Source organism: Cygnus olor, chromosome Z (genome assembly GCF_009769625.2).
Source record: "Cygnus olor isolate bCygOlo1 chromosome Z, bCygOlo1.pri.v2, whole genome shotgun sequence".
In the NCBI taxonomy this organism is placed as follows: domain Eukaryota; kingdom Metazoa; phylum Chordata; class Aves; order Anseriformes; family Anatidae; genus Cygnus; species Cygnus olor.
The window spans coordinates 70217813-70237961 of NC_049198.1; the positions used below are offsets into that span (position 1 = coordinate 70217813).

General features: G+C 47.1%; 1 protein-coding gene across 2 annotated transcripts in view; it reads right to left on the minus strand.

Moving 5' to 3' along the window:
- Positions 1–13327: 13327 nt before the first annotated feature.
- The window catches only part of MUSK (muscle associated receptor tyrosine kinase), a 50858-nt gene continuing 44036 nt past the window's right edge, over positions 13328–20149 (minus strand). For both annotated transcript variants that reach the window (XM_040541628.1, XM_040541629.1), the window contains 2 exons: positions 16837–16985; positions 13328–14457 (listed from right to left, as the gene is read on the minus strand). In XM_040541628.1, coding sequence (XP_040397562.1) covers positions 13778–14457; positions 16837–16985 — 829 coding nt within the window. In that variant the 3' untranslated portion in view covers positions 13328–13777. The remainder of the gene's footprint in view (positions 14458–16836; positions 16986–20149) is intronic.

Below are 20149 nucleotides of genomic sequence, written 5' to 3' on the forward strand. Positions count from 1 at the left end.
GCACCTTCAGTGAAAAAAGGAGCTAGGATGAACTTGACCAGGTACATGTGAATGAATGGAAGGGTAGAACAGGGGACACGTATATCTTACCAAGCTGTGGGGACTTGTACTGGCTTGTGCCTGTTGACAGAGTGGGATACTGTATATGTTACATGCACACCCATGACCAGTATTAAGAACTTGCTTCAGAAACACAGGACAGACCTTAGGAAATCATACGTCTTAAACAAATCCTGCACTGCCTCTATACTCTCTGCCTCTATACGTATGTTTTAATTAGGGGAAAAGCAATGGCTGAAGCCTGGCTATGTTCTGTTTTTTGTCTGTTTTGGGAGGCTGGTACAAATTAGTGGTGCAGAAAGCAGGGGGAAACAGGACAACATTGATGCCAAGTTGTCCCCTAAGGGCTGTTACCTCGATCCTGCCCTTCTTAAGACCTGCCATAAAAGTAACCTGCAATGAAATACTGCTTTAATTAGCATATGTATTCCACTTCCTGCACTTACTCCATCCTGTAAAGGTTTTAAATTCACTCATAGAAGGCACTACTCCTTCACATAGCTGACTCTGGGGACATGATATTGCTAGGAGGCCAATAGCCCTGCAGCTCCATGGTGGGGCAGCAGAGGAGATCTGGCCGAAGATATCACAGCAGCTTCCTGGGCCCACCTGGGAACCAGAGGGGCACAGGGCCACATTTCAGCTCCTGTTCATCAGAGTGGAGTTTGGCTCTTTGCACACTGAGCAGCTCCTGTGGGACTTCCACAGCCGTTCCATGGTGGGGATGATCCTGGAGGCACCCTGATGTCCAGGTGTCACAGCAGTCCCTGCAAGGGCATCATCAGCCAGGCAGTAAAGGCTCTGTACCCCTACAGCAAAGCCCTGAAGTGCTTGATATCAAATAACCATTTCAGTGTGCTGCTGAGCAGGGAAGGGCTGCAGAACTGAGGCCAGAGATGAGGGAAAAAATAAAATAAATAAAATAAAATAAAATAAATAAATTAAAATAAAATAAAATAAAATAAAATAAAATAAAATAAAATAAATAAAAATGGTACTTTGATGTGTAACATAAAGGTTTGGTTAAGTCATTGAGTAATGCTGCATTTTCTTCCTTTCAGAATAGCACTTTTATTTGTGATTCAGACAAACATGAACGTGCATTTCAAAAGCTTCCGGTCCCAGAGTGGTTTGATATATCTAGTTTTGCCCTGCTTATTTTGTTGTAGGGCCTGACACCGTACTGATGTTAGTCTGTGTCCCTTCAAAATGTGCATATCTCGCTTACAGGTATTTCTTCTTTTTGCAAAATATCAGCTGCATTCACCATAGCTCTTCAAAACTTTTCTGATATCTAGTTTTATCTTTCAAAGATCTGATATTATCTTTCTCTGCTTCTGCAAAAACACTGTAGAAGACATGAACAATGAGACCTGCTGCTCTGCAGTTCAAAAGACTGAGTTCCCACCAAAAATTGTGTTGTTTTTGTGTGTTTCTGTTTTTTTTAATCTGCTCCCCAGCAAAGACAGAATAACACTCTAGTGAGTCCTTGCATGCCATAGCATTGATTTCTATAACACATTTCCAGCTTTTCTTTAAAAATATCTTAACCTTTGAAAGGAAGATTTCAGTGGCCAGATGTGCTAGAAGCAGCTCCAGATGTGCTAGAGCATGGCCCTGCAGATGCGCATATCTGCAGCCTCTGGCAGGGCAGCAGAGCTGCCGGTGCCAGGCTTCCTATGTTGCTGAGCTTCCTGTAGACCCATCCAGCCCAGAGCCTCTTGTCTGTTTGACCGTGGAGTTGGATCCAGAAGGCTGGGTTCTGCTCATCTCTAATGTGGCTTGGGGTGGGGAACATAAGATGATCCGTGTCAACCCTCTAATTTCCTCAGATGCTTGAGTCTCTCACCTAACCACCATGGCCCATCTTTTATTTTCCATTCTATCCTATATCCCTATATCCCTTATATCCCTATATCCGTATATTTTCCTATATCTTATATCCATTTATTCAATCTATTGGATTAATGATGTGGAGTACTATTGCTCAAAATACTGCACTAAGCCTTGAGATCATTTGCCATATGGCCATTAAAAAAGAAGGAAGAATAAAAAAAAACTTCCTAATATTTAACAATAAACTTTTACTAAAAGAAAATCCATGACCTCTTAAAAACAAAATTTTGAGGCAGGCATTACTTTTCCCGAGGGTCTGTCCTCCAGGTGTACAAGTTGGCTGTTTCAGCCAAGGGCAGCATCAAGCTTGCAGCAGTGAGTTTCTGGTTCTTTGAAGGCCGGTGTAGCCTTCAGAGACTTGACTTATTGCCTGCAGACTTGAACCAGCCACGGAGAGCTCCAAGAGAGACAGGGAGCAAGTCCTCACCTGGAGGCATGAGCGCCTTGCTGTTACAGCCCTGCACCGCTCTCCCAAGAGAAGGGCAAGAGCAGCATTTGTCCCTGCAGGAGATGCCTGATGAGGCTACATCTCATTAGGGGCAGGACGACTGAGACAGGCCTTGGGACATTGCCTCAGGACACCAGGGTGCCCTTCAGGCCTCGCCTGCTCGTGCTGCCCCAGACTGTGTGACTCAGGGCTCTGGGTGACAATTAAGTTTATATATTCAGGCTCGGTTTCCTAAAAACCATAAGGGAAGGGAGGAAAGCTATTTAGCCTCTCTAAAACAGAGTCATGCTTAAATATCAGCTGAAAAATGCAGTCTCAAGGGTCACGTTTTGAGCAGTGCTGGGTTTTGCAGCCCTCCTCCAATGTGCACTCATGCTTTATTCGTGAAGCAGAGGGGTGAAGCAGCTTTCCTTGTGCTCATAAATGATTTTGCTGGGCAATTACCAGGCTAGATTAGTCAGGCGTGCTGAACCCCTGCCTCCCATATTTTGATCAGAACCATCTTGCATCGCAGTAACTAGCAGCGCTGTAAATATTTATGAGCTAGTTCCCTCCCCCAAAAGGCAGCAGCAGTTATTTCTGAGAGCCCACAGATGCTGCATGTGGCCTGAGCCTTCTCACGTTGGCAGACTTTGCTTCTTGCTTGCAAGCGCACACACACACAAAAGGAACGTGCTGGCAAAGAAAGCTATGGTCTAGCACCAAAGCACAAAATGGAAGCAGTACAAACCCATGCAGTCCCCCTCCTGGCAGGGGTACTGGTACAGGTCTGTCACCTTCACAGGGCGTGCGAGGGGAACTGAGCCGACAGAACTGGTAAAGAGCCTTCTGCGAGCTCCCACCTCGTGGCTTTTCTGGCTCTTCTGATTTCATTCCCCTCCCAGAAAAAAATATGCTGTGCTGTCTTTTCCCCTGTGGCAGCACAGCCTGTGGCTGTGATTTGAGTGCACATCATATTTTGGCAGGCCGGCGTCCCCTGAAGAACAGGCACACCCTTGCCGAAACATCGGACGCCCACAAACCTGTTGTCAGTTCCCCGAGTTTCAGGGGAGCTCAGCAGCCACAGCCCTTTGTGCTTTTATTTATGGTGCTTTGTTTTTGCTTCGTTTTGTTTTTCTTGGGGAAAATTTCTCTCTTCCTGGCACTTCTTAATCCCATGTGGAAGGCCACAGGTGTTTTCTCTTTGGGTTGTTTTTTTTTTTTTTTTTTTTTTTTTCTCTTGGAGTTTCCAGCTTTCTGTGTTTCCCACTGGTGAAGATCCAACCTGTAGCTTTATGTGCAGCCGAGAGCTCATGGCTCTGCCTGTGGCTCTGCCTGCACAAACCACAAACTGCAAAGTGCAGTGCAGAGCTTCACCTTATCTTTTCCCCAATTCCGTTGCGATGAGAGGAGGGAGGAAAGCCGGATCAGAGCCTGATTAGGAGAGGTGTCGAGTCCTGAGAGCTATTGCCTGGCTTTCTCAGGATCCAAAGGGAGGAGAGGAGATCTCCATTAGTCAGGACCATGAAGATTTTGGGCAATCAGTGTGATAGGTGATGAGCTGATTCCCCAGCCCTCTTCTCTTCCCTTCGAGTAAATAAAACTGAACCAGAGAGCGCACGGAGGTGCCCAGAGAGCAGCACTCTCTGCTAGTGGTGATGCAACCTGTGTGGTCCAAACCTCTTCCAGCCCTACAGCAGTAATAATTTTGTTCATTATTCATCAAACAGCCATGCTTTGTGCCCCAGGACACCTACAGAAATTCATCACGGCTGTGCCAGAGAAAGCCGGGGGGCAGCCAGTGCCAACAGCCAGTAAAGTGATGCACTTAGGAATGAAAGAAAGCAGCAGAGATGCTCAACAAAACAGCCTCACCCTCTGTCTCCAGGAGACGTTCCCAAACACCGTCCTAGCACTGTTTAGTCTAATTGATTTAGTGTAGTACCTCTGTGGAAGAAGTCGGTTCAGTGCTAGAAGAAGGCCATGAAAGGGCCTGTTTCCCTGTGAAAGAACTTCTCCCACAAAGGTCCAGGCACACGCATTGTCTTGGGCTCCTAAGAATGCCAACTCCAGGGAAAAACAGCCATCGTATGCTCCTCATTGCTTTATGAATGCCTGGGTTTGTGTTTAACTTAGCTACAACTCGCCGTGGATTGCAGCTATTTCCCAAGTGAGGTCAATGGGAATTGTTCAACTGACTTGAATGGAAGCGGGATCAGACCTCATTATGCTGCATATAATGGATGGTTTTAATGATGTGTACCTATTTTAGTTTGCATTTTACCCAAGATTGAAAAAAAAAATGCAGGAAAGGGGTGAGGAACAAAGTTGAGCATATCTCAGAGATGTATCCTATTTGTTTGGTAATAGGTTTTTGGTTCCTAGTCAGCTGTTTATGGGCAAGTGCCTGTGTCAAACAATGATCTTTTGTGCTCAGAAAGGGATAAACTGCTCACACCCCTGTGGAAAGCACTGTTGAGCATTCTCACCTCTCAGCAGCTCATACAAAATACACAACAGGGATTAATTACTAGCCTGATCCTGACCCATTCACTGCAGCGGTGAGAGCTTCTTTTTGCTCACCATCAGACAGACTATCCCATTTTGTGTGAGTCCCAAATAATGAGCTGGCTGTGGTGGGTCTAGCAAAATTTCCATTATGCTACTGTGGGTGTATCTTTGATGCATCTGTTTGGACAGAACAAGGAGAGTGGTTTTTAGATAGATCTATGCATCACTGAATGCTGCTGGGCAACTCACCAAGGACCTAAGGCCACCCATTTGCTTGCTCATTCAGCCTAGGGTTGTGCTAGGTAAAACTAAGGGCACAGGATCTCAGCACCCTTTGTCTGCCTTGTCTGCCGTGGGGCCAGCAATGCACCTCCTCATCTTTTCCCACTTGCTTTCCTTCTGCTGCAGCAATGAATGCTGCGTCTCAAGCATTAGGGAGGCAAGGGTCACCCAATGTCCTCTTGCTGTTTTAACTTGGGAGCCTCCCAGTGTGAGCTTGCCCTGCTGTAGGTGGCAGAGAGCAGTGGTTTGACCACAGCAAAACATACATTTAATTTTAAAGAAGACCAACTTCACAGGAGGGGTGCTTCCCCAGAGCTCACAACAACCTATTATTTCAGCTAGGCACTGGATGCTGGGAGCATAATCCTTATGGAAGTACCTCTAGGGGAAAGGGAGAGATGGGGATGGGAAATCTTCCTTCTCCCCCTGCCACCCAGAGCTTGTGCCTCCCCAGGGAAGACACTCCAGAGGCAGCGTCGGGCTGCTGGGAGTCCCAGCTTGCCAAAAATGAGTATCTGGAATTTGCCAAACCGTTTGGATCCCAGCACGAATTTGTCACCAGGAGATCTCTAATTACGTGGGGGAAGTTGCCAGGGAAGGTCAGGGCTGGGTCACGCTTATATAACTGCAACATGAAAATGCAGTAACTCCAAAAGCCGCTGTACGTGATCAGAACCATCGCGATTCGTGTCGGCACGGACGCTGTAAATCTTTGCCTTGCATAACCACTGACGTTACAGAAACCTTGCTGCTGACGGTGAGGGTGGCATTTTCAAGCGTGCTCTGAGCAAGCCAGCTTCTGCCAGCTTCAAGATCGGCTTGGAGGGCGGGCAAGCAGTGCTGGCTGCACAGGGGAAGGACGAGGGACACTGCATCCACACACTTCCACCTTACTTCTCCTTCCCCGAAAACGGAGCGGATCAGGATGTGATCCCTGCTGTATCCCACGACGTCTGTTACATGGTAATAGCACCCACATGTGGGCTGCTGTTCAGCCAGGGTGAGTTGTCTTTCTGGGACAGACAGAAAGGCCATCCCAAATCAGTCACACACACCCTGGGATGCCCGGTGGACATACTCGTGTAGTATCACAGTATTTCTTGGTGGCATGGTTTCATCTCGAGCCAGCATAGGAAGCAGAGATGTAGTGTGGAGCCATCACTCCCAGTGACCTGATCCCTCATCCCCTGACATGTCCACAAGGCCGAATGTCCTTCCCACCACCGAGACCAGGGTAAACGTGAGACACGAGTCCACCAGCGCGAGGACGCTGTGGGCACTGGGTTTGTGTTCTGGGCACACTGGGATCACTGGTTTTCCTGGCTGTGGGTGGAGATGCCTTCGGATCCAGGGAGCCATCTGCAGATGAATCATGCCGTTCCTTGGAAGAAGGCCTGCCCCAGGGAGAGGAGGCAGCCAGCTGCTGAGATGGACGGTTTCAGGGCCTGGAAGCGAAAGGATCCTGTTTGGCCACCAACATTGGAAGTGGGGGGACTGATAGCTGAGAGTGGCTGAGTGGAAAAAGCACTTGCTAAGAGATGCCATTGCTGGAGCTTTACAAATAGCAGCACTGCCGAAACTGCAGGGAGAAAATGGCCTCATCCCAACGCGTCTGTGCAGCAGGTCGCCTCACAGAGGGACCAGACTCCAGAAGCTGTTTGGGGCTGTGCAGTCAGCTTTGAGCACAGGTTTTCTTGTTGCGGGACCAGAGGCGAGGGCTCCAAATGGGGATTTTGACGTGGAAAGCAGTGGTGTGCAATCCCAGCTGGCACTAAAGGACTGCAGGGACCAGTCTGCTGCTACCAGATCAGGCCCTAGTTTTTAGCACCGTTGCGTCTTTGACAGCTGAAAACATGGTGAAGGCTTCAAAAGTCATCAACACAAATCCGTGGGTTCAAGACACATTTCAAGATACATCAGGAAGAGCTTTTGGTCACTGGTGATTCGTCTCACCTCATCAGGGGAGGGTGCAGGTGAGCAGCGAGTGCTCCTCCCACCGGTCTCATGGGCCTGCAGACCCATGCAGGGCACGTACCCACAGGAGTGCAGGCTCTAAAGGTATCAAAGCTTTATCCAAGAGACATGTAACACTTAGTTACATGCCCAAAGGCAGCCTCAGACCAACCAAATGTCCTTCAGGTTGGAGACGTCTCTGATCTGATCCTCAGTTTTACAACCCAGGCCTTTTGCAGACAAGTCTCACAAGGTAAGTAGTAAATAAGGCATCCAAAGGTCAGACATTTTATATCCTCACTCCAACAGCAGCCAGCAGGTATTTTAAGAAAAGAGCCAGAATAAGTCATACCTATGCTATAAAGGTTTTTTTTTGTTGCTGATTGTTTGTTTTTTTTTTCCCTGTGTTTCTCATGCTTGTAGAGAACAACACTGTAAGGCATTCAAAACATCAAGTTTAATAGCAATAGGCAGGCCTCACATTATTTTTCTGATCTTTTTTTCCTTTAAATTTGTTCATGCTATTGTTTCTGCAGCCTCCTGTGCATATAATTTTGCCCTGTGTAAAATTCTTCCTTGTTTGCTGCTGACGTCCTTGGAGGTCACTTCATCCCCGCGTAGGGCGAAGCAGTGAATGATTATCAACCCCAATAACCTCTGAATAAAATTAGAAGAATTGCCAACAAAGCCAGAGAGAATCTCAGACTCCCCAGGATGAACTGTGCGTATTTTTTTTTTCACAAAGACAGAGATACTTTTATCTTGTATGTAAGATTTTAATCTAACATTTTCCTTGAGTTAATCTTAAAATCTTCTTGCTAACAGATAATCCTTTGTCTGGAGTGGCATAAAAGGGCAAATGTGTAGTAGCAGCTACTTGACTGTATGGTAGCTGTCCAAGGAAAATATTTGTACAAGTCTTGCTGAGTCAGTATAAGTTTCCTAATAGCAACGTGTCCTTTTCATTGACAGGATTTATTTCACGCAAGCCGAATGCAATACTCTGTTGCCCTGCACACTCAGGGAGAGTGCACCTGGTCTGCTAAAGAGGCAAAAGCTCGGTTTCTTTGTTCAGCACGGTGTGTAAGCTTTATAATATCATGTCCACACATGGTGTGTCACACAGTAAAGTAGGTTGGCCAAAACCTTTATGGTCCTGTCTCAAGAGGTGCCACCGGGTGCCAGGGAGTATTTCGCAATTTTTCACGCCCTAGATTAATGAGAGGACAGACCATTAGCATGCCTCGCTATTGCCCTGAAGATCTTGCATACAAGACATACTGATACCAAGTCATCTCGCCAGTTCCTCTGCCAGCCCTGTAGGACTGCCAGGTATGGCTGGCGTCAAGCTGTAAATCAGGCCGGTTTCTCTTGACGTGGAGCCCAGCAGCGGCCTCGCGGCTCGCAGATCCTTCTGGGCAGCCTCATTGGGCTGAACAGTGACACCCAGACCACGAGTGTCTCCACATCGTGCCACGAGGCACAAGAAGTCCCCGTCCCCACCGCCACCAAACCATGCCTGTTCTTCCCTGTCACTGCCACGGAGTTAATGCTGCTTTAAATAAGAAGTTAAATTTAGCACGGTGTGAGCTCAGCAGGCAGGAGAGTGAATAACCCCCATTCATTCACCCAGTGCCTCGCGTTTCGGCACAGCCCCCCCTTGTCCATTAAGCTGTTTGCTTACGTGAACGTGTGCTCGCCCATATAAGCTCCTGAGCTGTAACATCTCTTTTACATAATGGCCGTGGGGTAGGGCAGTAAGCATGCAAGTGCCCCAACATGTTCGTGGCTGCCCAGCAGAGATGTGTCGTAATATCACAGAGGCAAAGTCAACACAGGGGCCTATAAATGGCATGAGATTTAAAGCATCCCACTGGCCAGAAAAAAATAAATTTTCAATAAATTATTGTTCAATTAATATACAGTAATTTTTTTCAATTAAGTGACTTCCTGTTAGTCCAAACCTGTTGGATAACACCCTATCTGTCACCGATTAAACTTTTATGTACTTAATCCTAAATTTGCAGGACAGTGGAAGATACCATGTTAGCACAGAGATATGTCGTGGTACAAAGCATCACCTGCCCTTCAGGCGAGCACTTACTGCAGCACAGAAAGCTGTACGCAGTGGTTAGATGGGCAGCTTCGAGTTCCTCAGAGCCTGCCCTTTGCACAGTTACTGCTGGACTCTGCCAACAGAGAGGTGCCTCTAGGAAATGCCTCTTTGCCACATACAGCAAGGCTCTGCAATAAAGCAAGTTGCTAACTCCTGGCTGAAGATTAGAAGCTTTAAACAGGGCTGAAGTGAGCAAAGTGAAGGTTTTGACGGACGCAATGAGGAATTTGCACAAAGAGGGTGAAAGAAAAGGAAAGAAAGTTGAAAGAAAGAATTTCTTCCCTGGCTAGTTGTAGTCAGGAATTTCAGTTTTACTTTCCAGTTCTGATTGTTAAGTGTTTTATGAGTTTTAAAATAGTTAAAATGCCAGTGGACTTTGTGGAGGACTTACTGAACAAGTTCATATTCAAGAATCACACGCAGAAAAAGGAGCTGTGACTTTTTTTAGATAAACCCATCAGTGACAAGCTATTTTCTCGGCTGTCTTCTACAGCCAGCAAACTCAATTCCCTTTTGATTTTGAACAGCACTTTTATTCCCAACTTGTCTTGGTGTGGGGTCAGAGTCCAGGCACAAATACCAGCAGAAATCATGGAGGAAGCAGATGTCATTTCCATCCACACGAGGCATCCTGGACATTGCTGTGTCAAGGGAAAGTGTTTAAGGGACTCCATCCCACACTGCTGTGGTGACATCCTCCTTCCTGTCCTCCTCACGCCATTAGTCTCAGGACAAGGACCTGTCATGCTGAAAGCCCAGTGCTCTCCTGCTCCCACCTGAATGCCTTCCTGTAAAACAGCCTCCTGCAGAGCAACCTGAACGGCTTCTTCTTCTCAAGTGCCTTGTTCCACCCGTAGGGCCTTACTGTGTCTTTAAAGCATGAAATTTAAGCCATCAATGTAGAAAAAAAACATGCCTTTGAGCACACATAATAGGCTAATTTTGCTGCATACCTTGATCTGAAAAGCCTGTGCAAACTTCTTCTATAATTACCTACAGTATAACCATAGTGATATTAAAGCTGTAGTAAAACTGTACTAATAAGACAAAATGCACCTGTTTCCAGTAATAAACCTGGTGCTGGAGAATGAAGAGAACAGAGAGAACAGAATTCATTTCTGATATCTCTTTATTTTTTAAAATATTACGCACAGGAGCTACACGGGTAAGGATAGTGAGAAATGTAGATCTCTGTTTGGGATGTCATTCAAAGCCATAATTTCTGTAATGTGTAACAGAGAACAGATAATTGTTTTGTACCCTTGGAGAGCCGAGACCAGAGAGATGGGTTCAGTACGCAGCGTGATTGAGAGCAGCTTCTCTAAAACAAATTTAATCATGTTGCAGGTAGTGTTCGATCAATTGTGGAATTTATGCTTTACAATGCATTTCAAGTACACCTTTTAAAGAACAGGAGAGTATCGCTGTCTTGGGATGTCACCCTGGACCCTGTCACCCTGTGCTGCATATGCTGTCAGGACACTCGGAGGTAGTGGGTACACCAAGCATGCTGCAAATCCTCTTCTCTGTAGGGTTATTGTCCCATGCCACTGACTGCAAGGCTCCCTCTGCCATCAGTGGGAATGGGAACTTGAGCACCTAAATTAATTGGTTTTGGTTCAACTTCTTCCTCTGCATGAACATGTAAATCCAAACTAGAGACTGCAAAATATTTTTGCTTCCAAACAGTTTTTTGATTAATATATTTTCTTTCTCTTCTACTCTCTCACAAGCCCACTGCTTACTCCCATTCAAAATAATTTGAGTTTTGTGATAGCTATAAAAAACAACCTACAAATCTCTGGAGTAGCACACTGTATAACATCCATTGCAGAAAGAAAAACTCTCAAACAAAGGGAGGAAAAAAAAAAAAGGAAAAAAAAAAAAAAAAAAAGCTGTGTAAGAAAGCAAATCCTGAAAGCAATTCAGCTTCCAGCTTTCAGCAAGCTGAAAAATGTACAACAGGAGGAAACTCTCAGGGTAAAATCCAGCCATATGCCAAGGCAGCAGAAGGTCTGTCTACCACGTAATCCTCAAAGGACATCGCCGTTTAGGCGCTAAGCCCTCCTGCTGGATCGTGATGCAGAAGCGATTATCATGTTTGGAGTGCATGCTGCAGAGAGCTTCTCAACGAGACGATCTTGAAAAGATCTTTCCCCTTACAACAGAGGAAGCATTTTCCATCCTGACCTACAGTCGCTAGCTACCTCACTTTCAACACAGGCTTGCAATGCAAAAGGTGGAATGCTGAGCAGGGAAAACCAGATTTTCCACTTTTATGACAGCAGGGCCCATTCAGACTGCGTGGGGCCAGAACTGGTGTCACGGAAAGAGAGGTTTGGCTAGGGAAGGGCAGGGAAAAGGGCTGCCCTCTGGTCTGTAAGTGAGTGCATCTGCTCAGACTAGCAGTTGGCACAGATTTCACACCAACCTGTTCTTACGACCTTTGTTTGGTGTAAGACACCTTTCACGTTAGGAGGAGGTGATGTTTTCCTTCCCATACTTGTGCAGGACCTACACAGCTACCCACATCAAAGGCCTGATCCTGCCCTCCCTGAAGAGCACGGCCAAACCCGTGCTGCCCGGAGCACTGCCTGAATTTGCACTCTGCTGCTCACCCCCATCCCCAGGCATCACCTCCTTGCCCTGATGTGATGTGCAGGGCAGACAGAGCATCTCTGCCAGGTGACAAAGGCTAGCACAACTCAGTGCTGCGGGCTGTGAGGTGGTCGTGAAGTGGCAACAGGAGCTACGCAAGGATCTCCGGTAATTATTGCATTTGGAAAGAGGGGCCAGGAGTTCTTGTTTTGCTTTTCTTTTTGTGTCTTAGCATGCAGACCTCGGTAAACCTCTGACAAAGTAGCGTGATGGCAGGACTGCTAAATGGGTAAGACAGCACTGGTCGTTTTCTCCTCTCTCTGCAGGTATCCAAGCATTGTCCTAGCAGTATTTTCAACATTTTGCGGCCCCAGGAGTGCTCCTTTTCTTTCTTCCCACTGTCTTGTTTAAATGTGAGCTCTTTTGCTTGAGTGAAACACACACGAGTGGAATGAAAATACTGAAATGTGCACCCACGGCCACAGCCAGAATGCACTATGGTTATTTAAAAATAAATAAATAAATGAAAAGAATAGAAGGTCGTGGTGTAACAGAGATTAACTGACATTACAGGAAAGAAGGAGATGAAGGCACATACTTTCCAGTTTTGGTCGTCGTGATGGTTGGCATAACCTTTTAAACTTACCTGCTCCTCCTGGGCAGGAGTTTGTTTTTCTCTGGCAGTGATGTATGCAGTATGACTGAGACAACTTTCAGAAGACAAATTATCTTTGGTGTTTACAAGTAGGCTGAGGACCTTGTGTAACCAAGGCAGTCTCATTTCTGACCTGTGGATGGGCAGTCCGCAATACTTTTTGTGTTAGAGGGTGAGCTCCCCTTTCTGACATGTTCCCCTAGCTGGCACGATGTCTCTGAAGGCCACGGATGGCATACATCACCCCGAATTAATTCTGTGCCATGTTTCTGCAGGGGAGGATGTTTTCTCACCCAGAGGTACAGGTGTGACAGCCAGCATGACACCAGGTGAGGTTTTGAGCACAGGGGCTGCGTTTCTCCCTGCTCTCAGCACAGGGGACGCTGCACAGCAGGGGGAAATAAACACACCTGAGAGACCAGCCGGGTGCCAGGCTGGACCTTCAGGATTAATTTGTCCGTTAGTACCCAATAGCTTTATTGTAGGAGAAGGTGGGAAGACTGGCTGCTATGCCTGAGACAGACTTTGGGGGTGAGATCTTAGGAAAAATCAAATGACCCTCACTACAGACTTCCCTCTTTTGGAGAAGAGGAGCTTTTGAGCTGCTTAGGAGATTGCTCGTCTGTGTAACATGACATACTGGTTCCCGCTGGTGGTCCTGCAGGCTCCTGGTTTCACTCTGTCTGTGCTGTGTTTGCAAGTGTCAAAGGGAAGGTGGAAGTTAAAAGGAAGTGGACTGTGGTTTCAGAAATGTCCTTTTTCTACAAAAGGAAGTGAATATGCAAAAATAAAATGCAAACAGAATCCAAAATAGAATTGATTTCTGCAATATATATATTTTTTTCAGGTAGTAGTTGAAAACATTTACAGAAGGGAAGCAAAAGGTAACAGCAAAGAGCACAAATGCAGGAGAACATGGAGGGAACTGTTAGGAAGGGAAGTGCTGCCAGCGAGAGGTTCGTTTGCTTTGCCTGTGGAGCCCCGTGCTCCTGGAAATGCCTAACGCAGGTCCTGAGCTAGCACGGCCAGCACGGCCACCAACCCAAAGAGCCCCAGCCTTGAGGCTGGGAGATATCCCCATACTTTGTGACACATAGTCCACCTCAGGGAGGTATAGCCCACCCCAGGGGGGTGCAGTACATGGTTCTTGCATGGCAGAGGAACAAGGTGTTTCTCCTCCCTTTACAACACAGCTTCGAGTGGTGCTGCCACTCAGGAGCTTTCAGGCCTGTCCACATCCATCCATGGGTGGACGTGGGGGACACCCTGGGCACACCCCTCAGACCTGCAGGGAGGCCACAGCCCTCTCGTACATGCGCTCCAGGATGCGGTGGATGCTGGCAAAGCTCGGGCGGTCGGAGGGCAGCTTGCTCCAGCAGAGGCGCATCAGGTTGTAGAGCTCCAGAGGGCAATTGTCTGGGCAGGAGAGGACGTTCCCGTCCCTCACGTAGTAGATGACCTCCTCGTGAGCCATCCCGTAGTAGGGCTGCATGCCGTAGGAGAAGATCTCCCACAGCACCACCCCGTAGGCCCACACGTCGGACTCTGTGGTGTACCGGTTGTAGAAGATGGACTCGGGGGGCATCCAGCGGATGGGGATAGCGTCGTTCTCGTTGGCTTTGTAGTAGTCGGCCGAATACATGTTCCTCGAGAGGCCGAAGTCGGCGATTTTGACCACCATGTTCTCCCCCACCAGGCAGTTCCTGGTGGCCAAGTCCCGGTGGACAAACTTGCGCTCGGAGAGGTAGGCCATGCCCGCGGCCACCTGCTTGGCAATGCAGAGCTGGCTGGTGCAGCACAGCGCCAGGGGGCTGGGGAGGCAGACCCGCACCTCCAGGCCGCCCTGCTGAGCCAGGCTGCAGAGGTTGCGGGGCGAGCGGTCGCGCAGGTACTCGTTGAGATCCCCGTAGGCCATGTACTCGAACAGCAGGCACATGGGTTTCCCAACAGCGCACACACCTGCAAGAAGAAAGACGCACCGCATGGGTCATTTGGGGAGCAAAGAAAGGTTCTGCTGTGGCAAGACCCAAAAAAAAAAAAAAAAATCCAAAAATACTTAGGCAAAGTAAGTATTTTCAAGAATGTGTGTGGGGGCAGAGGGAAAGGTGAAGCATGCAAATACCGTCAAGTTGCATCAGGTCCCTTTGTGTCTTTGAAGCTCCTTCACCAGGGATCTAATGTTGAACTCTGTGCGGGACGCTAACAAGTCGTGCAGCTGCTTGCTTTGTCTGGGCATCCAAGGAGGAGGATACATATTTGGAGCTATGTTTAATTAAGAGCCTAAACCTGGTTAAACTGGCACTAACAGGAGCATTGTCTCTTCCCAGTTGCAACTGGAAGGACATACTTTCAAGAAGAAATTTTATAGTTCCAATTACAGGGCTTTTTTGTTTGTTTTAGTTATTGCATTTATACTAGTATGTGGGTAAAGGCTACATGTATGTAGTTAGACTTCAGATGTAATCACAAAACAACATTTTCAGGGACATGTTCAAGAGTACATTGGGATACCTGAATAAAAGACACTCCTGCTCCATATTCTTCAGTTGTTGGTTTTTGTTTGTTTGTTTGAAAACTGCACATGCAAAAAATGTTGTTTGCAGAAATTATTTACGGCATGACTGACTCTCATATATGGAAAAAAAAAAAAAAAGTCAAAGAAAAGGCAGATATCAGAAAGGAGAGATCTGCCACATCTAACAGATGCAGAACCTAGTTCCACTGGTGGACATGTGCTTGGTCCTACACCAGCTTTACGAAGGGCCATAATCAGACGAACCCCACTCCCACCATGCAGCAGGATTGATGTGACTCAGCTGCAGCATGCTAGTCTGTAGAAGGTGTTTGCCTTGCCTTTTCCAAAGTTTTCTGATGACCTACTCATGTTTTTCAGATCAGGTCCACCAATTAGATGCACCTAATATATATGTTTTATATGAAAAATTTGAAATCAGAGCCTCTCTCTACTGCATTATTAATATCAGTGGTGTGTGCAAAGATCACCAGCTTAGTATACAAATTTCCAAACCCAACTTTTTAACCAGTTTTACTGACGTAAAGTCAGTTTTAGAGGTAGGCAAAATTATTTGTGTGACTGCTAGTAACTCGCCAACTAGCAAAAGCCAGCATTTGAAGTGTATGTGTTTTGCTTCCTTTGGGCCATTCGTTTAGTAATTGGTGATCCAACTTATTGCGAAATCCGAAGTTCTTGTTGATGACCTAACACTTGAATCTTTGAGAAAAAACAGATATCTGTTCCCAGCATGATAAAATCGGGATCTGACAAGCGTGAGGAGTGTATGTGAGAGCTTTATCGTCGAAGCTGTGCTCAACAATGCGGCTCTTTTCCCCACGCCCGCTCAATGTGAGACCAGTTCGCTCCTGTACCTTTGCCCTTTCCTGACCTACAGTGTGTTGACAATAAACACAATGTTTATTTGCATTTGGGGCATTTCCTGATATTCTTTTCCGTTGCCAAAGTACTTATATCAACCCAGCTTTCCTAAACCTGGGGTTTTTACATTTCCAAATTTTGTGGACCTTCCTATTGAAATAAATTAAGATCTCAGCTGCTTGTTGACAGGGATCAACCCTTTGAACCCCAAGTAGGACTGCCAGGTGAAGGTGGATGGCAACATCCATTTCATTCAGAAACTGAAAATTTATTGAAATAAAATCTGGTCGGCAGCTTTCTTTACAGAGGAATGAAGTATTAGCCAAGCTGTGGCACCAAGGCTTTCTAAAAAGCCCAGTAAACCAGGGTTTCCTTTTAGCTGGGAAGGGAGGGGAAGGAAGGGACTGTTTTTGTGGTTGGCTTTTCTGTTTTGTTTGCTTCACTTTGTTTTTTTAATGCTGGTGAGTGTTCAGACATGACAATAGTAAGTGGGACCCATAAAACTAACAAGACTTGTGCCTGTTTTTTTGTGTTTGTTTTTTTTGTTTTTAAATACCCACAAAATAAATCACAGCTCCAGGAAGCTCATGTCTTCCTTGTAAGACATCCGCCCTGATGTTATGAAGCTAGAAGCAGAGCTATGCAGCAAGATGGTCAGCAGCATGCTCTAGCACAGGATGAAGAGGGTTTGTTACAACGCACCGTCCTGAAAAAGCAGCAGTGTCAGACCTACTTTTTGAGACTTGTTCTGGTGGAGAATTTAGCAGAGCATGCAGCGGCTCACAGAAAAGCTCACCCCTTTTGCAAGAGGCATTTCCTCTTGCAGAAGAGACCACTTGCATTCAGGACTGGTCATGCACATGTGTTTGCCCTTGTGCCCCTAGCAAAACCCCAGCATATTTGCAGGATGGGTTACCCCATACATAGGGACCTCGTTCAGATACCTAAAAGCTTGACAATGTTCGGGTTGTCAAATTCGGCCATGAGGGCTGCCTCCCTCTGGAAGTCGGCCTGCATGTCCGCGGATGCTTCCTCCTTCAGCATTTTCACTGCCACCATGGTGAAAGGCTCGTACGGCAGCAGCCCCGGGGCCCTGGGAGAGAGGAAAGCAAAGGTGAAAGGTGCATGTACACCACAGGCTCTGTTTCTGGTGCAAAATGATGGAGACAAAAAACAAGGTGGAAGCATTCGGCACTGACCGAAGGATTGATCTTACCAGGAGTGAAAAATAAGCATATTTCATATGAAAATGTTGAAAGAGCCTCCTTTCCCACACACAGCATGGTGGTGGCATTGGCATATCTAGCTACTATCAGAGAATGAATAGTAATTATAGTACATTCCCCAGGTTTTGTAAGGAAAATAGCCTTTTGCCACTGTTCAGGAGGAGCAGGGTGGGTGGAGTACACCTGTAATTTAGCAAGTTTTGAACCCATTAGCTAATTTCAGCTGAATTTAACAGGGTGGAGCTGATATCTAGCACATAGTTATGCTCCTGCAAGTTTTGTGGAAACAGGTGATGAGACAGAAGGGAGAAAGCATATACGTGTCGTGTCTGAAGAACAAGCTCATGCACCAATACATGCTGGACACTGGTGAATCTTCAGCTTAAGAGACACAAATCCGGAAACAGAGCTTCCTGACTTGGAACAAGCACAGACTCATTTTATTTTCTTATCCGCAGGTTACTCTGCCCTCAGCGAGTTTGATTAGGCAGGCTTGCCAAAGATGCAGGGGTAGCTGTTCCCAAAGCACAGCAACGTTCTGCGCTTCAGACACAGGTCAAACCTCGGACACACATTTCGTTGCCCACGCCTACTCTGCCCAGGGGTCCTGCAGTTGAGATGCACGCCTTAAAAGCAGACAGAGCCCGTGGAGAGTGGCACCCAGTCATGTTCCGTGCTCCTGCCTGACTGCCCTCCTGCTGCTCAAATGCCAGGTTACTTTACTGCTCAGTAGCCCCAAGAGGAGGTTCCAATTTCCAAAGCAAACTTCCAGTTTCCTTGTCATCTACTCCAGACATATGGCACTTGCAACAGATGCGCTCGGATGCTATAAATGTCAAATGTCAGATGGTGGCAGGATGCCCATCTAGAGAAGAATTTCACAGGCAGCCAGATCGCAGCTGAAGGGCTTGGGTGAGCAGGTCCAGCATGCCGAGGTGGAGGAGCCAGCTCCACATTTGTCTGCTACTGCCTCCGCTACAGCAAAATGTCCTCCTTTTTTCACCCTGTGCTGGCAGCAAGGTTCCAGTCTAGTAGGAGAGGAGATGTCTTCTCACGCACCCACTGCTGCCTAGCCTCCCTGCCTGAGAAAGTCAGCAGCAATAGCCTGAAGAAACCAGCGGAGCAATTAAAAGTAAAAAGAGGAGGGCATGTATCTCATCCAAGCAGCCTCACTGCAGATTCCCACTCATGACTGGCTAGCAGACCTAGCACAGTGCCAACAGCTTCATATTGCACGCTTTGGAGAGAGAAATTCACCCCGGGCCAAAGCCTGAAGTAGACCCATCTATCCGCTCTCTGCTGAAATCCTGTAGTGTAAACTAACCTAAATGGGACTCAAGTGAGATTAAGTTGCACGGAGCCTTTTGCTGGGCATTCAGGCTACAGCACGTAACTCCACCCTCAGCGACTCATGTTAATAACTCAAGTTAACTCCTTCAGCCCAGTCCTGACAGATCTGGGGACATCGCGCTGAGTGGGAAGAGAGAGAGGCTCTGTGTGCAGTCTTGGCTGAGAGCTGCTGAAGCTGAACTCCTTGGTGCCCAAAAGACACTGTTAGCAGAATGGGATGGGCACACGTGATCACTGGGAAGCTGTGGCTTCTGTAATTAAACAGGACAGTTCAGGCTCCAGGACAGAATGGGGAGTGTTTAATAGAAAACTGGTAATTTTCTTCTAGAAATAGGAAGCATCAACAGAAATTACCTTGGGTTTCCTCTCTAGTGACTCCCCAAATGCTTAGGTGAGATACCCCAGTTTGTGCACAGGATGGACAGCAGCTGTCCTCAGTTTCTTCACCATCAGTGGATCTGTGCAATACCGGCAGCATTTTAGGTACCTGCTGTTTAAAGAGCAGGGCAAACAGAGATTTTGCCCCCAATCTACCTAAAGAGGATGTCTGATTTTAGGTTTCCAGACAGACCTTCTTTCCAGAACAGTAACTGTGAAAAAAAAAAATGAGGAGCAGATTGAATCTGTATTTGAGACTGCATCCTGTCCCACATCTTCCTCAGCATCACAGCTGGGCAGCTTGTTAGGCCGTTAATTGGTGCCATTAACATCTAATGAGGCAGGTGGAGAACTACCTTTACCCTCTCCTTTGGAGGGAAATGTTGGGGGGGGGCAGCACAGTGTTCAGAACAGGGAGGGGATTGTTTCATTTGGTTTCTTTAACATCCAAAAAGCTTTTCAGCTACATTTGAAACAGCAGGTCAAAGAAACATCCTTTGCACTTGAAAGAATGTGAGGATACCTGTGATGGAGAAACTCCTGCCACCTCGATCTCTGATCTCCTGCCCACAGCTCTAGCCTGGCCCTTGGGGCAGCCTCGTCTCCCACAGAGATGACAAGCTGACCCCAAAGCCTTTGCAGTGAGGGTCCACGAGCCTTTGGTGCTGGTAAAGACCCCACATCCAGGGCACTGGGCAACCCTGGCCTTCAAGCTTAGTTTCGGGCATGCAGCTCCACCTCTGGGAGCAATCTGCATGCTCATCTACATTGTCCTGCAGAGGACTGGTGCTCTGGAGGTGTGCAGAAAATTCAACATGCTCCTCCCAGGAGCAGGAGATCCTGAATTGGCCACCACGACCTGGTTAGGACAGACCTGAGCCAGGTCCCATATCTCGTTTTAAAGACATCTGTTGAGGTAACTGGCTACTTCCTCAACCTTTCCAGTGTGAACGAGCCCTAAGCGGACATGGCAGCCTTTCAGGAGGAGCTGGTAAATGATAGCCAGACACTTCCTGTCCTAACATGTTGCTTGACCCAGGAGTGAGTAAACACTGAATCAGGACTCGCAGCAAGCCAACTGGCAAAGGCATCACTGGCACCATGCGCAGAGCTGTGTTTACAGGAGAGGGAGAAACATGAGACCACGAGAAGTAAAAGGGTTGCTAAACTTAGCCTGAGATGTCCATTTAACACATGTAGACAAGTACATTTTATCCATCTGCGACGGGAAGGCAAAGATTTGAGCTGGGTGGTGTCCGTCACCTGGAGGGATGCGCGGCTGGTGCTTCTGGATGTCAGCACA